Here is an 18,385-nt window from a genome sequence, read left to right on the forward strand (position 1 = left end):
ATCCCAGCTTTGAGTTTCCGCAGTTTCTCCTGTTCACCGAGCGTCCCAAGTCCTCCTTGTCTCTCTCAGCTTTTTCCTCCTTTTTTGCTGTGTCGTGGTTGTTACGAATTGGACGCCATTCAATGCGAAGGAATGTCGCTCGATGGGGGAGTGATTGACGCTTGACTTCCCCCCACAGCAATGGGAAGAGAACGACTCTGCTTTTGCGGCCATGACAGTCATGGGTTCTCTGCTTGTTCTGATCTCTGACCCCTCGAGGTACGTCGAGAATGAGGACTACCCGTTTCTTGATTTGCGAAAATGACGTGCTTGGTGGCCTGGAAACAGGGAGAAAGTGAGAGAGAGAAGGAAAAGATTCCAACTTTTTTCCTAGTCCTGCGCTTTGTCAGACAGAGATTTGGCTCTGCATTAGCTGTTGGAGGTCTTGGAATTTCGCTTTCTCGCGTTCTTGCCATTGCGTGCTTGCCTGATTCATGGGTTTACTCCTTTTTCCGGCCTGAGGCGTCTGGTAGTAACACTGTGTTCATGGGTTTGATGTTTTCGTCTGTATTTTGGCCGACTTCGTGCCAGTTGATCATGTCGCTTTTCTTTTCTTTCCCTTGTTTTACTGTTCGGCATGATGATATGAACCGGATCTTCTGGATTAGTCCCTTCATTGGTCGTGGCTCATCTCTTCCGTAACATGCTTCAGACATAACTTCTGTAGTCTCTTGGGGTCTTTATTCGTACCAAAGGCATGTCTGCAAGCTGCATTGCGACCGAAAAACTGAGTTTTTTCCGCCTTGACCAAACTGAGAAGGCTTTAGCCCCCTCTTTGTTTATTTAATTTTTTTTTCTATTTGCGATCCTATGATTGTAGAATTATTCGGTAAATCTGCCGTATGACACTACTTCTTCATAAGACGGTTGGTATATAAGCGATCAGGGCTATCGTCATTCACCAATATGTTTTAAAATTTGGGCAGATGCACCTAAATGTTGCAATTCTTACATCATACCGGAAATTCGTTTCACTACAGCTGAAAGGATTAGCCAAAATTAACGGGGTATCATGACCATCTGCTTACACTGTCTATGTTGTATCCATCAGTGTCTCTTTTAGTGGCTGAAATCTTGAGGCAGATTGTTAAGTACCCAAGCTTGTGTGCAAGTGCTATAGCCATTTCCTTCCTGTTTTCTTCAGTTTATTATGCATTTTTTGGGGGTTCAGGATTTGTTTTCACAAGAGAGTTTATACACAGTTTTTCTTTTATTGATTGCAAAATTCATGAGCGAGTTGATGCATAAACCGTCCACGCTGCTAGTTATTCTGTTAGGTTTATTGTGTTTGAGAAAAATCGTGCTCCTTTGCATAACTCTGACCTTTAACTGTTTCTGGGTATTCTGTGCCTTTTAGGACTTAAGTCAAAGTGTGAGAGTGTCTTGGCTCGTAATGGGACACTTTGGTGATCAGTGAGGCATAGATGGAATAGGAATATCATTTGTTACTGCAGTGGATGCTCTAGCTGCATGGGAGGCTTATCACATGTTTTTGATCAAAGAAGCATGGCCAGGAAAGTCTTTTCCCAAAAGAAACATGTCGGAGGTAATATGTATTTCCTCTAGACAAATCCTTAAATTTTATCTTGAAAGAGGCATACTCTGGGAAGTCTTATTGTTTTGGGTGGAGGCACATCTTTCTGACTCTCTCTTCAAGGCTTTAACAATTACCAGCAATAATTTTTATCTAGTTTCTGAGATGGAACAAATCTGACTGGCAACATAACAGTTTGTTTTTCTCGTCAATCACCTAATGCGTTATGGCAGTGATGTTTGACATGGATAGAGCGCAGAAGAGTGAGGGAGTTCATTGATGCTAAGTTTAATTTCTGTTAGTCATTGGGGAAGTCACAATGTTTGACGCATTATTTACAGAGATCCTATTTACACTACTTTAGTCATTGAGTCTTGATTTCTGGGGCCATGATGTTTTTGTGAAGACTGGGCTCCCACTATTTACACGAGAGCTTTGGTCATTAGCCTTATTGCAGTTTTTGACTTCATGAGAAAGTTATCTTGTGTGAACTCTGTCCTGTTGGTCCTGATGAAGGGTGGACATCAATCGAAGTAACAAACTAATTCTACGATTTCTTCTTCTTTTAGGGAACTAATTCTTCTGAATTGAACCATTTTGCAGGTCATGAAGCACCCAGGAATAGTTTAGAGCTGCAAGCAGAAGCTTCTGAGGGCTGTTGTGCTATAGGCGATATGCCGGTATCGAACTTACTACAAAATCTTGCTGTCACTGTGATGCATTGACATATTAATATATCCTGTTTTTCCATTGATTAGGAAGCTTTTCATTTGGCCAAACATTGATTAGGAAGGTGGTCTACAAGTGTTTCAACTTTTCTTTTGTCATATCTGAAAATTTTTTGACTCACTTGACTGGCTTTATTTAATACATGAGCCTTTGCTTGGGATTCTCATGAACCTCTTATAGATGTCCTCAAAACTTCAATATTTGGTGGCTTAAGCTGCGATTCCATAGTAGTGAAGAACATTAACCTTACCATTTTCTTCAATACCTCTCTCTGTTTCTCGAGTCAAAAGTGGTGTTTTATACTCCCTATTTGATCAAACTGGTGACAGTCTTTGATTTCTTTAAGGTTCTTGCCCTGGAAAATTCATATGGTGTCTTAGTGATACTACAGTGAGATGACTGCTTTATATGCCTAAAGATAATTTTTCACTCTCTTGACATTTGCATCCCCTTTGTCCGCTAAGCATGTATTGATCCAATAGCTTTGAATACCAGTATTCTTATGGCATGGATCAAGATCGGTATAAGATGAAGCGTCATCCAGTTGAGGCTCCAATGAAGAAATTGATAAGTGAGGAGATGTCCAGCAGATCATTTAACAGACAAAACTCACCAAGCATCGTGGCTCGGCTAATGGGGATGGATATCTTGCCACCAGATAACAATTCTCAAGCCCATTCAACTGAGAAGAAAAAAGAGAGCATGAAAACCAACTTTTCAAGAAAAGAGAGGAAGGAAAGGGGCTTGATGTCTCACAGTTCATCTAACTCTGGTTCTTTGGGGCACATGGAGCTTTGCTCATCCTCTCATAATTCAGATAGGGATGTTGACAGAGGGAGAAGCGTCCAAAAATCAACAAAACAGAGGCGCCGAGAACATCCACAAGAGGAGGAACTGCAGAAGTTCAAGAAAGAATTTGAAGCTTGGCAAGCAAATAGGCTCAGGGAATTTACAAAGTTTGTCGAGCTTGATGATGCTCCTATGCAGTTGGCTGGTGGTCAAGAGAGCTGCAACTTAAAAATGATATCACTTCATGCAAATCATGAAAAAAGCATGATTGAGAAGCCCAGGAGAACTGATATAGCAAAAGCGAAATCGATTGAAAGAGACCCTTCATTACACAGGGAAAAAACTGGACTCGTCCCGGCTAAGCAGTACGAGTCTTGTTCTTTGATGAGCAAAAGTCTAAACAAGGACATTGAACAATGTAGTGCAGTGATTTCTGGTGAGAAACTGGACTCTTATCTTGGCCCTACGAGGATAGTAATATTGAAGCCTGGTCCTGATAGGTTCTGGCATGAAGAATCATGGCCCAGTTCCTCCGGAACGGATGAAAGGGGCAGCATAGAAGATTTTCTTCAGGAGGTGAAAGAACGGTTGAAAAGTGAAATTCAAGGAAGGGCAGTTAAAAGGAGTTCCGTGGTCAGAGGAAGTGGAATTGAGACCCCTTTCAATGAAAGACCATCTGATTCAAAGCAAATAGCACAGAACATAGCAAAACAAGTCAGAGAGAGTGTTACTAGGGATCTTGGGGTGAATTTGCTCCGTTCAGAATCAACTAGATCTTATAGAAGTGAAATTCAGTTGAATCCACCAGGTTCCCCAGAATTTATTAACCGAGATACAAGGAAGTTCTTGACAGAGAGGTTGAGGAATGTTCTGAAGAGTGATAGTCTTTTGGATTTGCCCAGAGAAGCAAGTGACAGCTCCAGTTCGTCCTTGTTAGGCGATGAAAGGCCTAGCATAAAACACGTGGACAATGCTTTGAGAATGATAAATGAACCTTGCTACTGGGAAAATGTAAAAGATGAACATCAAATGCAAGCTAGATCATTCAGACATGGGTCAGATGATGATCGTGTTCTCCACAGGGAATTATCCCCAAGAAACCTTGTAAGATCCTTGTCCGCTCCTGTATCAGGAACATCCTTTGGGAAACTTCTCCTTGAAGACCGCCACATTTTGACTGGTGCTCATATCAGAAGAAAGCATGAAGTTGTTGAAAATGTGCCAATAGATGCCAAGAAAGTGAAAAAGGAAAAGCTCAAGTTCAAAGAGAAGGTCCATAACTTCAGATACACATTCACTCTGAGAAGGAGGCTGTTTGGCAAAAGGGTCCAATCCGTAGCAGAATCATATAACTTTGAGACTGACTTCATGAAAGACATTATGAGTGGGCCAACAGTCGTCATGAACTTTGGCGAGTGGCATGTAAGAATTTGGTTGTCCTGTCGAAACATTTCCATACAGTTAGTGCTAGTTTCTTCCGTCTTTTCTTATACTGTACTGACTAGTTTTTGCCTTCTCGTGTCATCCTAGGAGAATTCTACTGAAGTGCCCCCTAGCCCTGCGTCTGTGTGCAGCAGTTCTCAAGAAGAGCTTTGGAGACCAAGTAACAACCTGAGCCCTATGTCAACGCCAGACAGGACTGTCGGAGAAGAAGATGTGGTGCCACAAGTTTTCAGAGAAATCAGCTTGAATCTGAATGGTATGAAACAATCCTCCCGCTTCCAGGTTCACGGACGTGCTATACAATTGTGCAGCTGCAATAGCGTGATCATGTTCAAGTAGTGGCACAACTCACCCTTTTGGTATTTATTTAGCCAAAGCATGTAGGCTGTTTGCTTTTCCTCTTTTATTGCATGATATGAAGGAGCAGCATGGTCTCTCCAGGCTGTTGGGAGTGTCAGTCTTTCATTTTTGATAGATTGCAGCTTCGACTACCTCCTTAGTGTTTAGAAAATCCAGATAGTCAAGGCGGCTTTTGTCCCAAATTGATTTACTTTTGTGGTGTTGAGATAAATATATATTTACTCAGACAAACTGACAAATATGTAAAAGTTTGAAAATGAATAAGATAAGAAGTCATATTCCTGAAATTATGTATGGTACTCTAGAAATTTTCCGCCAAGTGGTAAGTTACGCCGTATCTGCAAACATGGTGCTGAAGGGCTTCTTCACAAGGTAGTCATGAGCCTATGGCTTGCAACATTGCTTTTTATGAGTAACTTAGATTGTATATTGCCTGGACTAGCTGAAATGACCAAATTCTTAAGCTGCTAAAACACGATAGGGTTTCAGGATTATGTTGATATTGCCTAACAACATCATCCCATAATGTGCAGAGCTGAGGAGGCAACTAAATCAGCTTGGATCTGATGAGCCTCTGGAGACAACTGAAGAGCAGCCTATTGAATGTAAAATGGTCGAGTTAGAGGACAAGATGGAAGAATACATAAGAGATCTGCTTGTTGCTTCTGGCTTGTACGACGGATCATCTAATGTGTATCTATCCAGAGTAGACACACTTGCAAAGCCTATCAGTGACTTGGTATTTGAAGAAGTGGAGGAATCTCATGGGAAGTTGGCCAACCAACACGGCACTTCAGTGAACGACAAGAATGAAAAAGGAACAGAGCACAAGTTATTACATGATTTGTTAAATGAAGCACTTTCAACAATTCTTGGACCACCGAGAAGAAAGAATGCTGGTTCATTCAAAGTGCTACATCCGCGAGGAAGGGAATTGCTGAGATCGGTTTGGGAGATCATACGAGTTTGTGTTTATCCTCCAATTGACAGGTCATATTACTCACTAGATAATATGATGGCCCGGGATCTCGAATCAATCCCATGGCTCAGTTTGTTGGATGATGAAATGAATCAACTAGGGAAAGAGGTGGAAAGTCTAATAATTGGAGATTTAGTTGAGGAAATTGTAAAGGACATGTGTTAAAAATGTGCACGAGGAAAGATCTTTTTCTTTATATATAACGCGAGACAATTCTCTCCGTCAGGTCAAGCATTGATAGGAAGGAGAATGCGGAGGTGCATAGCTAGTGCTGTTGATTAGTACGTGATAGTGTGGGATTTGGGTGTTGCTATGGGCATTGCGTGTGCATTTGTACATAATTTTCGTCGATGCTTTTGACGTTGGAGTTGCAAAAAGAGGTTCGTAGCCAGGGCAAACTGTATATGATTTACAATGTACGTATTTAGACCCTTTTTGATAATTTGATGATATACCTGGAAGTCCGAAGGTCTGGAAAGTCACTGTCCATTCTTCGGTAAGGAGCATATTGAACTTGCTCAGCCCAAAAAAGAAGGAAATAAAACACACTTCACCCGAAATACATAATGCTTTTGCCGCTCTGATCACTCATGTTAATGGTATACCAAACACAATCAAGAGAACTGCAATATAAGAACTGAATTATGCAGTTGCATCCAAGCCATGGATTGTACTATTATATCGCACTCTGGGATCTAATCTCAGTTCAAAGATATTAGTACGTTTTTCTTATGAACATTTTGCCCACAATTAAGAAGACGTGTATTCAACGCAGGAGAACAAGCCCTGTCACTGAGGAAGCGACAAGGAAGTTCTAATTTTTTCCAGCCAAGAGAAAGGATAAATAAGGTTGAGTTTGCAAGTGGCATTATGCAAAATTCGCAGGCCGTCATTTTCTTTACAAAGAGGAGAAACTATACTCAAAGCTACCTTCAACCAATGGCTAGACAGTTCAATTAACAGTCTTGATGTTGAGAATTGAAATGATGCATCCACTTGATCATTAGACAAAATCTTCATTGAGCAAATACAAAATTTATTCTAAAGGAAAACTGAAATCCAGCTGCATCACAATGAGAACACCATTGACATGATTTCAACTTTATTGCATTGACAAATGCATAAGGGAACTTAGCGGGTGCAAACCGTTACCCCGCAACTTTATGTTGATTGGTACAGTTAAATTGATTGTGCTGTAACAACAAATCTATACGCTATACGTATCAACTAATATACAGAGTAAACATTCTCGTCTAGTCATAACGCACTATCTTGAAGCCACATCTAACCGCTTTGCAGCACGTTCCAGACTTATTTCACACCGACGCAGTCCATGCCACAAATCATTTGGACAATCATCTGGCAGGCACAGTCTCTTTACCTGCTTATGCAATGCCTCCAAGTCGACAAGGGGAACCGTGGTAGGTCGTCCATGAGCACACTGCACACAAACTCTAAGCTGTCATGCTAAAAGGAACTTGATAAAAAGGATCTTCCCAGACCACATTACCAGCATATATGCCAAGAAATGACTGACTCACCTGGAAACAGAGTGATGTCCCTTTAAGCTCCTCTACGATAAGGGAACACTCTGAAAGAAGCAGAGTGTCCCCAAACATAATTGCTCCTTGAAGATCACATGAAAAATGGAGTTAGAGAAGTATAGGTGAAGATCCAGAATTCCTAAAGCATAATTATACATAATAGATTAACCAAGTCAATGCTGTTCCCTTATGTAGTGGGAGAACAATCAGACCCCACAAAACTCATAAATGAAGACCAACCAGTCCATCTTCTCCATAGAATATGTATCCATATTGCACATGTTTTTTTGTTAACAAATTATATCATGCATAATCCCTAACCTGAGCCTTCTGATTTACTCCAAAATCAATATTCACTAACAAAAACCCCAGTGCTCAACAAAGCAGATAGATATAAAGGGGATGGTTGGAGCTTGGAGATTGCTGCCTGCGGGCTTGGAACACCATACCCAAAAACTAATCTAGGCAATAAATTAAAAGAGAAAAGAACAATATCTTATACCTCTGCATGCTTTAAAGTTAAGAACATGAAGAACGGCTGGAGGCATAGTTGATGCTCCATCTGTGTCAGCAAGCTGCACATTAAATCAAAGAGGTAGGTTTAGCAGTGCACCTGCATCCAAAAGGTGCATAGACATGAAACAAGAAAGCCTAGCAGGACGGAGATATACCTGTTGAAGATATTCCAGGAGATCCACATCATTCAGATCTACACCTAGAATGCATGGTACCTGCAAGGATATATATGTAATTTATCTGTAAATGCATCTTGGAAAATAAGTTAGCATCACACCTTCAAAGTCACAAAAAAAGACAATCAAGAGGCTGGTGGAACTGGGGAACGGGGTTTAGCTTGTTGGGGGTTGAGTAACATCCAACTAGAACAGAAAGATAAGATTAAGAGAATGATACTTCACCGCAAAAAGAGTGACATCAGTTGGCTGCCTCTGGAGAAGGTTTATATTCCTGCAATCAAGACTCAATAAGATCAGGTGAAATTAACCAATGTAAATAACTACGTGATGGCAGCTGACCTATGAGACTCTTAATCAATATCAACTCTGTACTTTTTCCACAAACTTTCACAGAATAGATGAAGAGGTACTTGATATAGTGCTTTGAACCTCAGGCTATTATAATCCATATCTTAGGTCAACTTTGATTATGAGGACCTGATGTGCAAATGGTTAAGAAAAAGTCGCACAAATGGAACCCGATAATTACTTGCTAAAGGACCTTGAACCTTGGCCATTGATATTACATATCCATCCCCAATCTTTTATCTGCTCACCATAGTTGAGCAAAAGTTGACATCCAATCTCTGGCAACACCTGCACTTCAGATGTTTAAAATGGTAAAAATAATAAAATTGATAATTAATGCCATAAGTAGAGGTCCATCACGGAACATATCAGTCGATAGGCCAATACCAACTCTTTTTCCGACTCCAAATAGCTAATTGTCTTCGCTTCTCCAGATAACACCTATAGATCAACCAGTCTTAGGAGCTCGAAGTAAGAGGGATTGTTCAATCTCGAAAGACAAGCACCTGTTTACCTTTCGGCGCAGTTCTTCCAGCCGAATCCTTTCATCTGCAGCATGCTGTTGGAAGAGAAAGTAAAATAAAATGCTGTTAGAAAGAACTCTTGGTGCTTCATCTTTGCAAGGGCTGGATATGTCAGTTTGTGTTATCTCAAGTATTCGCTTGTTTGGAAGCATGCATGCATCTCTTGAGTATAAAAGGGGCATTTTGAATTCTTGTTTGAGACTCTTAATCACCTATATAAATACTATACTACTTTGCAGCTAATGGTTAACATCTCTAATTCACCAGCTAATGGTTAGATCGTCACCATATACCAAAGAAAGGAAACTCATGTCAAACCACAGAACCACAACAAAAAAGAAAAAAAGAAGGTTGGCAAACTGAACCTGGTCGATGACAGCAAGAGTTCCACCAGCTACCACTGGGATGAACTTTTTATCAACCTGCTGAAGGACTCTGGCATTCTCAAGGCAATTTCTACTGATGGATGTTGGTACTAATGAATCACCAGCAAGATGCAAGAATCCTGATGCGATATCCAGCACATGGGTCTGGCCCAGAATCTCAGATGATCCGCACTTTTTCTGCACGAAAAAAGGCATTCAATCACTGAATAATTAAAAACACTAGACGGAAGAAAGACTGCCAAGCTGCTCAACCGTAACCTGTAGACAACTATCCCGCCATTTAGTCCCGTAATCTCTTGAGTCTTGAACACTCCCAGAGATAATATCTGAAACGTAAAGCACAGAAATAGCAGTAAACAACAATTTAAGATGGTGTCAGGTTCAATTAAAGCTTAGGCAGCCAGCTCTCCATGGTGTTTCTACTGGATCCGTAGATACTAAGGTAGAAGGCATTTTGTCTTTTGACCATATTCACATCTCTAGGGACCCAATAGACGATAAAATGGACTAAATCCTGCAATCTTACATTTTAATTTCCATGTGTGCTCCTTCATTTCTCAATGTTCACATGTTAGATTTGACACAAGTATCAACAGATCACCATTGACAAAGGTCAGTGGGACCCTAACAAGCACAAGCATAATTAAAGCGATTGCTCAAAACTCCCAAAGTTTAGATATCAAATAGATTGAAGTTCAAACCTTCATGAAGTTCCTTGATTTTAAGCTCATTGTCATGCATCTTGTCAATATCTATCCTGGAACGCCAATCAGAGTGAGTATTTTGTCAACCCCACATTTTACAGAGTCAAAGTCAGGTGGGACATACATAGAGTACCTGTTACCGTAGAATGGGAGCTCTACAGAACCTTCTTCTCCAGAAGACAAATGACATAAGCTACTAGATAGTTGGGAATGTTTCAGTTCACCAGCTTCTGCACAGATCGGAGGAAAATCAGTTCACATTCACTTTACTCTTCGCACCATTATGCTACAATCAAGAGAGTTGCCTGTGCAGCAAACCTAGATAAGCCTTAGAAGCATGGTAGGTCTCAGCATCAGAGAAGCCTGGGTCTGCCAGTGGAAGATGATTTAAGGAAATGAAACTCCTCCTCTTTCTATAAAATGGAGGAGCAGAATGGCTTCTTGATCTTTCTCGATGAACATTATTTTGCCGAGCGTTGTTATCACAGATCGGTCCTTTTTGGGTTGCATCATCTCTTGTTGCTTTGTAATGGTAATGGCACAACTCTTGACAAAACTGTGCTCTTTCATCAGCTAATATATCATAACGTTTTGAGGGAGTCTTTAGTGAACTGCTAGCTTTTTGTTTGCTTGGATCTACACTTAGACTAGTAATGTTTTCTATGCCACATTCTGCGGTCATATGGGTTGTGGTGCACATCTTGTTGCTGGGGCTCTTTGAGATGCGATTGTACGTGCCTACATTCTTTCCTTCATTAAAAGGAGACCTGTAACTAGCCTTTTTGTGGCATTCTGAACTTGTTTCCAGTACAAAATTGTCAATGCTGTGTTTCCCACGAAAAGGCTTTGTTTCGCCTAAGGGGCTCAAAATATCAGAAAACAAATCAAAATCTGAAGACCAACAATCTAAGCCAGGATTTTGCAATTGAAAAAATCTCTTGAAGAGAGACCATCCTCCTCAATGAAATCATCTGTGTAACATGGAACTGACTTATGAGAGGCAGCATATGGAAAATCAGTATCAACAGGCTTTCTCTCCTTGGCTGTATATTTGGGAACAGGGTGAGAATCACTGCATACTTCATCGGGCCACAGAGCCCCAGAAAAGGAACTGAAGCTTTGTTTACTATGACTATATCTCCAAAAATTGGGGTCATCATAAAGGCTAGACTGTTTTTGTTTGATTTGGAAGATGTCACTTTCAAATTCAAATCCTTCACAACTAGCAAACTTCAGAGGACTGAATCTCAAATTATCACGTGAGGAGCAACTCTGCAGGCAGGGTCTCTTTCTACAAGATCCAACCTCGAACTTGTCACTTCCTTCCAGGATAACAGAAGATACCAAGCTCATTTTTGCTCCATTGCAGCCCAGAGGATCATTGTTAAAGGATTCATTTTCAGATGTTGAAGTAAATATATCACCCCCTACAATATTTTCAGATCTTTCATCTAGGCTAAAACACTTTACCAAAGTATCATCTTCTGCATACAAGACATCATTTTGAGTGTGCTGCATACCATTATCTGGTGACCACTGATAATCATCATCCTTGGAGATCACACCCAAGACGTGATCAGAAAAGGAATTGTCTGATTGTGGTAGAGGATAACCATCTTGTAGAAGTGAATCTATTTCATTTTGTTGGGTATTGAATTCTACACCTTTATGGCGAATCTTTCTAAATTGAATTTCTCCCTCAGTCACCGTACAGTTATGATGGCTCTCTTTGCCTGGCATCTCTAGAAGGAATGATGGAAGATTGAGAATGCCCTCCTCATTGAATCTGCGCTTTTTCCTTGCCAGTGCAGAGTAATCTCCAACTATAAGTTTAGTTGAGGAAGAAAGGAAACACTTCAGACACGATCCACGTGACATCATAAAATAATGTCATCAGAGTCATATGTCGTTCCAATTCTAAGGCCTATTTCAGTTAGGTTATATGCAAAATCAGGTCACTCGTGCGGCTGAGGGGAAGGTAACTCAAACAGGTCGAAATGAATCAGGCTAGAAAGCCCAATACCTGGTTTTCCTGAGAGGCTTTTATGTTCTTCCTCAAATTCCACATCTTTTCCTAGCATATCAAAATTTTGCTGAGAGCACATTGCTGCAAACAACTCAAGAAAGTCAAAGAACTTCAGAATCTCATACATAACATCACCCAACATTAAGTTCATGGAATGCCCTACCTCCACTTGAATTTACTTTCCAGAAAAGCTGAATTTCCTTCTCAATAAAAGCAAGTATGGCAACCCAATCCTTTTTGCAAAGAGAGAGAGACATATATATCAGCAATGGCTCCCGAAAAATCTCATAGATGTAACATCTGACTATTAGAAACTGTAAAACGCTGCCAGTGCCAATAAAGAAAAGGAGCCATAGACTTGGACTGATGGCATAAAAAACAAAGGCATAGAGCATTACCCTTCTGGCACTTCTATAACTTGCACTAGGGGAAAAAAAAAAAAAACATTTCCATCCTTACTAGTGGCAAACCAATAGAAACAGAAGAGTGCTTGAAGTAAAATCATCAAATCAGTTGCATGGAAAGAGAAGCAAGGGTTCATTAAAAAGAAACCGAAAAAAAAGAAAGAACAATTGTGTCAGAAGCCACAACTTGCAGGGGGACAATCATTAACTAGTATAAGTAGAATGGAGATAACAAGACCATGATTCACCTTAATCAGAAGCCACAACTCCCAGGGGACAATCAACAACCAGTATGAGCATAAGGGAGATAACAAGACCATGATTCACCTTAAACTGAACAGATGTCTTTGATGGCTCGAAGCTTAAGTCATAGAGGGAACGAGGACAGCTCAGCTTCAAAATGTAAGCTGGACCTGCGCAAGACCTACTTCTCTTGCCCTTCTGCAAACCGTCGATACTCCTTTGTGCATTTACATACTCAAACTCTTTGGCAAGTTGATTGACCAATTTATGAATAGGGCTCTTGCAAACAAACCGTGAGTTTATGTCTACTCCAGTCAAGTTCAAATCAAATGTGTCAAGTGGAACAATGCTTGCCAAACCATCTCAGATAAGCTAGTAATAACACTACACTATTTACCAATACACAACGGCTGGATACATACATACTGGAAGGCCTGCATCAAACATGATATAGAATGAGGTCCTAAGAATAGAAAAAGGCCTCTCACAGAGAGAGAGAGAGAGAGAGAGAGAGAGATTAGAGTAACCTTAATTGCAAAAGAGTCACATGGACCAGACAAGTAGCCCATAAGCTTTAATGATCCTTCACGAGCATTCATCTCATGAAGAAAACTGACAACCTCATTTCCAAAAAAGCTTCTCAACATTGACAAAGGGGTGGTGGAAGCACGCGTACAGAGCAGCTGGTCGTCACTGTAATATTTCAGAATCATGTGAGGACAAGATGATCTCACATGATAAAAGTGATCTATGTGATAGAAAGGTACCTTTCAATATCAACAACTTGAAAGGATATCTCTGAGTAAATGATCGCAACATGGAATACAGACTTCTTGATGGACTCCAAGACCTTCTTGGGACTTTTAGTTTGTAGAGAAATTAGAGGTTCATCAGGCAGATGGTAATATTACGGAAATCATATACCTTACGAGGCCATTCGGTATCTACTAAATAAACTGAAAGAACTCAAGGAGAAGGGAAGTTAAACCTCGATTGTATAGACTTCCTCCGAATAGGTTGATTGTAAAATAAATCACGAACTACAACTGCAAGGAGCCAATGTGAATCAGAGTGAAATCTGAATATAATCAAACAGCCCAGACAATCTACTTAAGCAGACAAAATCTGGTGTATTATCCTATGTGCACGCAAATGAGTAGTAAGCAACAAATGCAAGTAGAATAGCAAGTCAATTAAATGGGGTTCTATTGATAATCAAGATTAAAATTCTTCTAGATAGGCCACGTAGCTTGGCCATTGCTCAACACAGTATTGATGCCTATGATCAATGAGGTCCATCAAATGCAACTGGAGGCTGGGTAGTCTAAATCCCTATTAGATTAGTCAACTTCTAGCATCCCAAAATGATATTGACAAGGAAGTACATTCCAGGTGATTTCCATTTGCAAGGAAGGTGCCCATCCTCCAACTTTCTTATCTGATGGCAAAGCCACCTTACCAATTAATGTCTTACCCGATGTGCCTGCATCTTTTCTGTCGTCATCAACTCCAAGATGCAAACACTTGGATCCCTAAAACAAGAAAATCAACAAAACTCATAATCTTCAACAAACAAGAAGGAATTAGGTAGCATCCTTGTAAAGTTCCACATTTAACCCATTAATGAGCTATCAATACCTTTAAAACCTTGCGATATCCATTCGGTTTGCCAGGAGCTTTGGTTATAATTTCCAGTATGGCAATATCAGAAATTGAAGCCAGTGCTTCTCCCCGAGAACCAAAGCTCCCAGAACAAGAGTCAATGTCATCCAGTTGATGATCTTTGGATGTCACTAAAAGCAAATCATAAAGATCAAACTCCGAACTAAAAGGCTGGCTACTACAATTGGAAAGCAGAAAATGCACTAACCCAGCATACTCCTATCTCTCACATCTAGAAGGCCCTCTTCACACAGCTCACCTACAGCACTTAGGTACATCAATTCTAGCTACTAAGTCTCCAGATGACAGCCAGTATACCTAGTCTTAATATCTAGATATCACTGTTCATCCTACACTTACTTTTGACAAATTTATGGAACAGGCAAAGGATTCAGAAGATCCACTGATGGCGTATTAATTAGGATTTTGGTACATAAGGTTGATAAAAGAATATAATGAAAAAGATCATTTTGTTTTAATAGCAAATATTCCATCTCGGCCTATGATATGATAAAGATTAAGATCAATAATTCAAGTTGTTCAAGTAACCATGATTTTAGCAAAACAAAACACCAATGTGCAATGGAAGTACGTACTATCATCTACCCCACATTGATCAATTGCATGCAAACCTGTGACATGCATAGACCGTTCAAATTAATGTGAAATCCACAGAAAAGTAATGAATAGCTCACCATATCTTTCTCCCAATAACACCAAGCCATCCCGAGTAATGCCAGATCCTACATGTGTATCAAATAAAAAGCAAAATAAATTGGGTAAAACAGACATGGTATACAAATTCAACTCAAAAGAGGAAATCACTACTAACCATCATCAACCACTTTCACAAAACAGTTGCTGATACCCACAAAAACTGATACCTGGAACCATGCATAATGTTAAGGATCAGCTTCCGACTTAAAAAGACCTTTATATGCTATATAACCAATGGTAAAGTGCATTCACATGGACAAAGGGTTTTTGCAACCAAACATTATGTATTTCATGCTATCATTGCTTCTACTTCTTTTCTGGAAATATACTCTCATTCTCAATATGTGAACCTCTCTCAACAAATATATGCATGTAAACATAAGAATGACAATCTGTAGATCACACACTTCAACATAGAGTTACAAATTAGTAGTCTATCCCATCTTGGCATTTGGAACAAGCTAACTAATTTAGTACGAAATCGAGTTTTCCCTTAATTATTTGATGAATTATCATCATCACAACAGGAACATGATAAACATGATCTTCATTGTACCAATCAAGCTGTCATAGTCACTAATGAATTTTTTTCTCTTCAAAATGAGATTATCACCATCCCAGCCATTGTGTGCAGAATGAACAGTTCGATTTCCTCACTTATAGAGGAAAAATCAAAATACACAAGTATGCACAGGTTCACTACGTCAAAGAGACGGAGAAGGAAAAAAGAAAAACAAATCATGGACGACAATGTCCCTTTTCTCTACCATCCTAGATGGGACGTGGGAAAAAAACAAGAGCTTGTAGGTAGAGATATTCTGAATTAGTGCTAATAACGAGTGGTTCTGGAATGGTGGGAAACTGGCCCTATCCTAGGACTAGGATTGCTTTTTTTATATTTTGAATTTAAACCCATCTTGTGATACCTTGGAATCTCCCAAAACCTGTGGAACGACCTCCCGGGTGGGTTCCCGGTTTGGAAGTAGTTGCCGAGTGGGCATCACTCGGTGCCACAGATTCTGGAATTCTAACAATCCAAACATACCATCTACTCTTCTCCCTAATAAACAGGTTCAGCAGAACCTCTGCTCTCTCCCGAGGAGGGCTCATCGGCACACCCCGAGGGTCCACCGCTACAGACATTCAAGCGAAGCAAATTACCTTCTTGGCACCGGCATCCACGCTGTTGAAGACTAGCTCTTCGACCACACTCGCCAAGTCGAACAAAACCACCCCAGAACGCATCGAGCTGTGGACGGCACCGGACAGGGGCTTCACGGCACTCATCAGTCCTCAAGCTGACAAATTCAACCAGCAGAAACTGACGTAAACACCACAACCATTCTCCGCAACAGCTCGACAACCGTAATGTCCAAAAGACCATCGTACCTGTAACCGCGACCGCGCTAAATCACGGCAATGTCGCATCGACCCCGACGCCAAGTTGAGATTTTGCTCCCGAACGCGAATTCTGGAGGGAAAAAGAAAAAATGGGTCGGTGGATATTCAGGGTCTTGATGACGAAGACGATGCGATTATAGGGTTTCGATCGAACCTCTGTGAAGTGGAGAATTCAGGGGGTTTCGAAAAACCCAGAAACGCAGGAGGGAAAGATGGCGGTGGCAACTGCATCTCCCGCGTCCCGCCCAGCCGCCGCTCTAGTTTTTAACCGAACCGTAGAAACGACGATGCTCGATCGGTTAACGCATCGCGCGATGCCATCTTCGACCGACTCTCGCGGATTGAAATTTGCAGCGCCATTGAAGGGCGGTAAATGGTTGAATGAAAACTATCACTTTGCAGTCTCGGAAAGGGCCATATCGGACGGCCCAGACCGGACCGGCCGATTTGGTCCGGCTCTTAGGGTGCCGGTCCGATTTTCAATTACATAAAAATGAAACTAGTGTTTTTGATCCAATTCTGATTCTCAGGGGAACCAGACCAGATTGAACCGATGGATCAAACTGACTTTTTTAAAAAATGTATTTTTAATTTGTTAAAAATAATAATAAACTCTCTGATTTCTAAGTGGAACCAGATTAGATCGAGAACCAATCACCTTTCGTTTCCACTAACACTTAATGTTGGGACATTTAAGATGGGAGATAAATAATTCTATAATTAGATACGTTACTCCCATTTCCCTTTCCTTAATCCAATCAATCCATGGGGCTATGAATTCTTGATCAGTCATGGTTGGTTGAGTTAAATGGGTTTGAAAATGGATTCGAATGGACATAGGTAAAGACATAAAATGATGGAGTAAAATATCTCACTCGATTGATTAAGCAACAAGATAAGCACACTCAGCTTGAAATATATAAGCATTTCCTGACAAGTGATTGCCATATGCATGTATGTGCATATATATCATGTGAGACATTGATATAGTATTGCTGTACATCTTAATCGTAATGCACTTTCAAATTTGCTGTAGAGGAGCAGTGTATTCAAGCCTTTTTCTTATTTGTCTATTTGAACATTCTTATCTTCATTGCGGAATATAATAGTCTAATAGCTTGAAAAACTTATAACCTTGAAATCGTGAGTTCAAATCTTGACTCTTCATTGTTGTTGCAAAAAAAAAAAAAAAAAAAAAAACAATTTTCTCTCCTCATCATCTTTAATATATATATTGGAGACCGGGCAACAAGTTAGACCCTTTCATCCAATTATCATGTCAACCTTTTGGGTGGGCTTATGCAATTTCATTTAGGAGTGGAAAAACTCAACCTGACTTGATCCTAGCCCACTTCACTTAAAAAAATATTGTTTCTATTTCCATTGATAAATAATGTATGGACCTGAATGATCACCTCCATCCCATTACTTTAATATTGTTACATTCTCAATAGCGTACAAATTATAGAGCTGATCACGAGCCCCATAGTTCGCTAGGCTTGCCTATTTAATGTTCAATGTCTTTATCTCTATTATATTTTCAAATCAAATATCTCCATCACTCATTTCAGTCGACTAAAGTAAATGTGGCTGACAAATCATGTTTCAGTATGTTGCGGAAAAAGCTTCTCATGTTGGCTCATCTAGCAAGGTAATTATGAAGGTCATTTTCCACAATCGCGTGTCTCCGGAAGTTAACTTTTTTTCCATGTCACATTTCAATACCTTCCAACACCCGTATCCACTCAAACCGTCAAAGTTAATGCTAAGATTTCATTAGAAAAACTTACAAAAAATCGAAGGATCTAGATAGATAAATTCAAAGTCCGAAGATCAAAAGTCGGATTAAAGAAAACGA

At 40.2% G+C, this 18,385-nt stretch overlaps 2 protein-coding genes across 8 annotated transcripts; one reads left to right on the forward strand and one right to left on the reverse strand.

Moving 5' to 3' along the window:
- Positions 1–6,214, forward strand: LOC104422840. Of its 3 annotated transcripts, none has more exons than XM_010035284.3 (6): positions 1–258; positions 1,397–1,585; positions 2,177–2,253; positions 2,798–4,513; positions 4,622–4,790; positions 5,428–6,214. In XM_010035284.3, exons 2-6 carry the CDS (start codon positions 1,510–1,512, stop codon positions 6,036–6,038), a joined length of 2,649 nt encoding a protein of 882 aa, XP_010033586.2. In that variant the 5' UTR covers positions 1–258; positions 1,397–1,509; the 3' UTR covers positions 6,039–6,214. The 3 variants fall into 3 exon arrangements, with proteins under 3 accessions (XP_010033586.2, XP_018720074.2, XP_039159134.1); XM_039303200.1 differs by lacking the exon at positions 1–258 and adding an exon at positions 292–508; XM_018864529.2 differs by lacking the exon at positions 1,397–1,585.
- Positions 6,215–6,941: 727 nt separating this feature from the next.
- LOC104422841 (DNA mismatch repair protein MLH3) lies at positions 6,942–16,915 on the reverse strand. 5 transcript variants are annotated; one of them, XM_039303202.1, is made up of 27 exons: positions 16,682–16,913; positions 16,516–16,597; positions 16,288–16,424; positions 15,242–15,293; positions 15,105–15,152; positions 14,618–14,668; positions 14,386–14,540; positions 14,222–14,279; positions 13,736–13,793; positions 13,515–13,607; positions 13,275–13,440; positions 13,166–13,181; positions 12,832–13,052; positions 12,264–12,333; positions 12,098–12,181; positions 10,208–10,304; positions 10,072–10,127; positions 9,629–9,696; positions 9,350–9,547; positions 8,975–9,019; positions 8,848–8,901; positions 8,654–8,748; positions 8,335–8,383; positions 8,089–8,148; positions 7,920–7,992; positions 7,415–7,500; positions 6,942–7,314 (listed from the first exon to the last, which is right to left on the reverse strand). In XM_039303202.1, exons 3-27 carry the CDS (start codon positions 16,411–16,413, stop codon positions 7,141–7,143), a joined length of 2,253 nt encoding a protein of 750 aa, XP_039159136.1. In that variant the 5' UTR covers positions 16,414–16,424; positions 16,516–16,597; positions 16,682–16,913; the 3' UTR covers positions 6,942–7,140. The 5 variants fall into 5 exon arrangements, with proteins under 5 accessions (XP_039159136.1, XP_039159135.1, XP_039159137.1 ...); XM_039303201.1 differs by having other exon boundaries at positions 8,642–8,748; XM_039303203.1 differs by lacking the exon at positions 14,618–14,668 and having other exon boundaries at positions 8,642–8,748; positions 16,682–16,912.
- Positions 16,916–18,385: the final 1,470 nt, after the last annotated feature.

The sequence above is a fragment of the Eucalyptus grandis genome, chromosome 10 (assembly GCF_016545825.1).
Source record: "Eucalyptus grandis isolate ANBG69807.140 chromosome 10, ASM1654582v1, whole genome shotgun sequence".
Classification (NCBI taxonomy): Eukaryota; Viridiplantae; Streptophyta; class Magnoliopsida; order Myrtales; family Myrtaceae; genus Eucalyptus; species Eucalyptus grandis.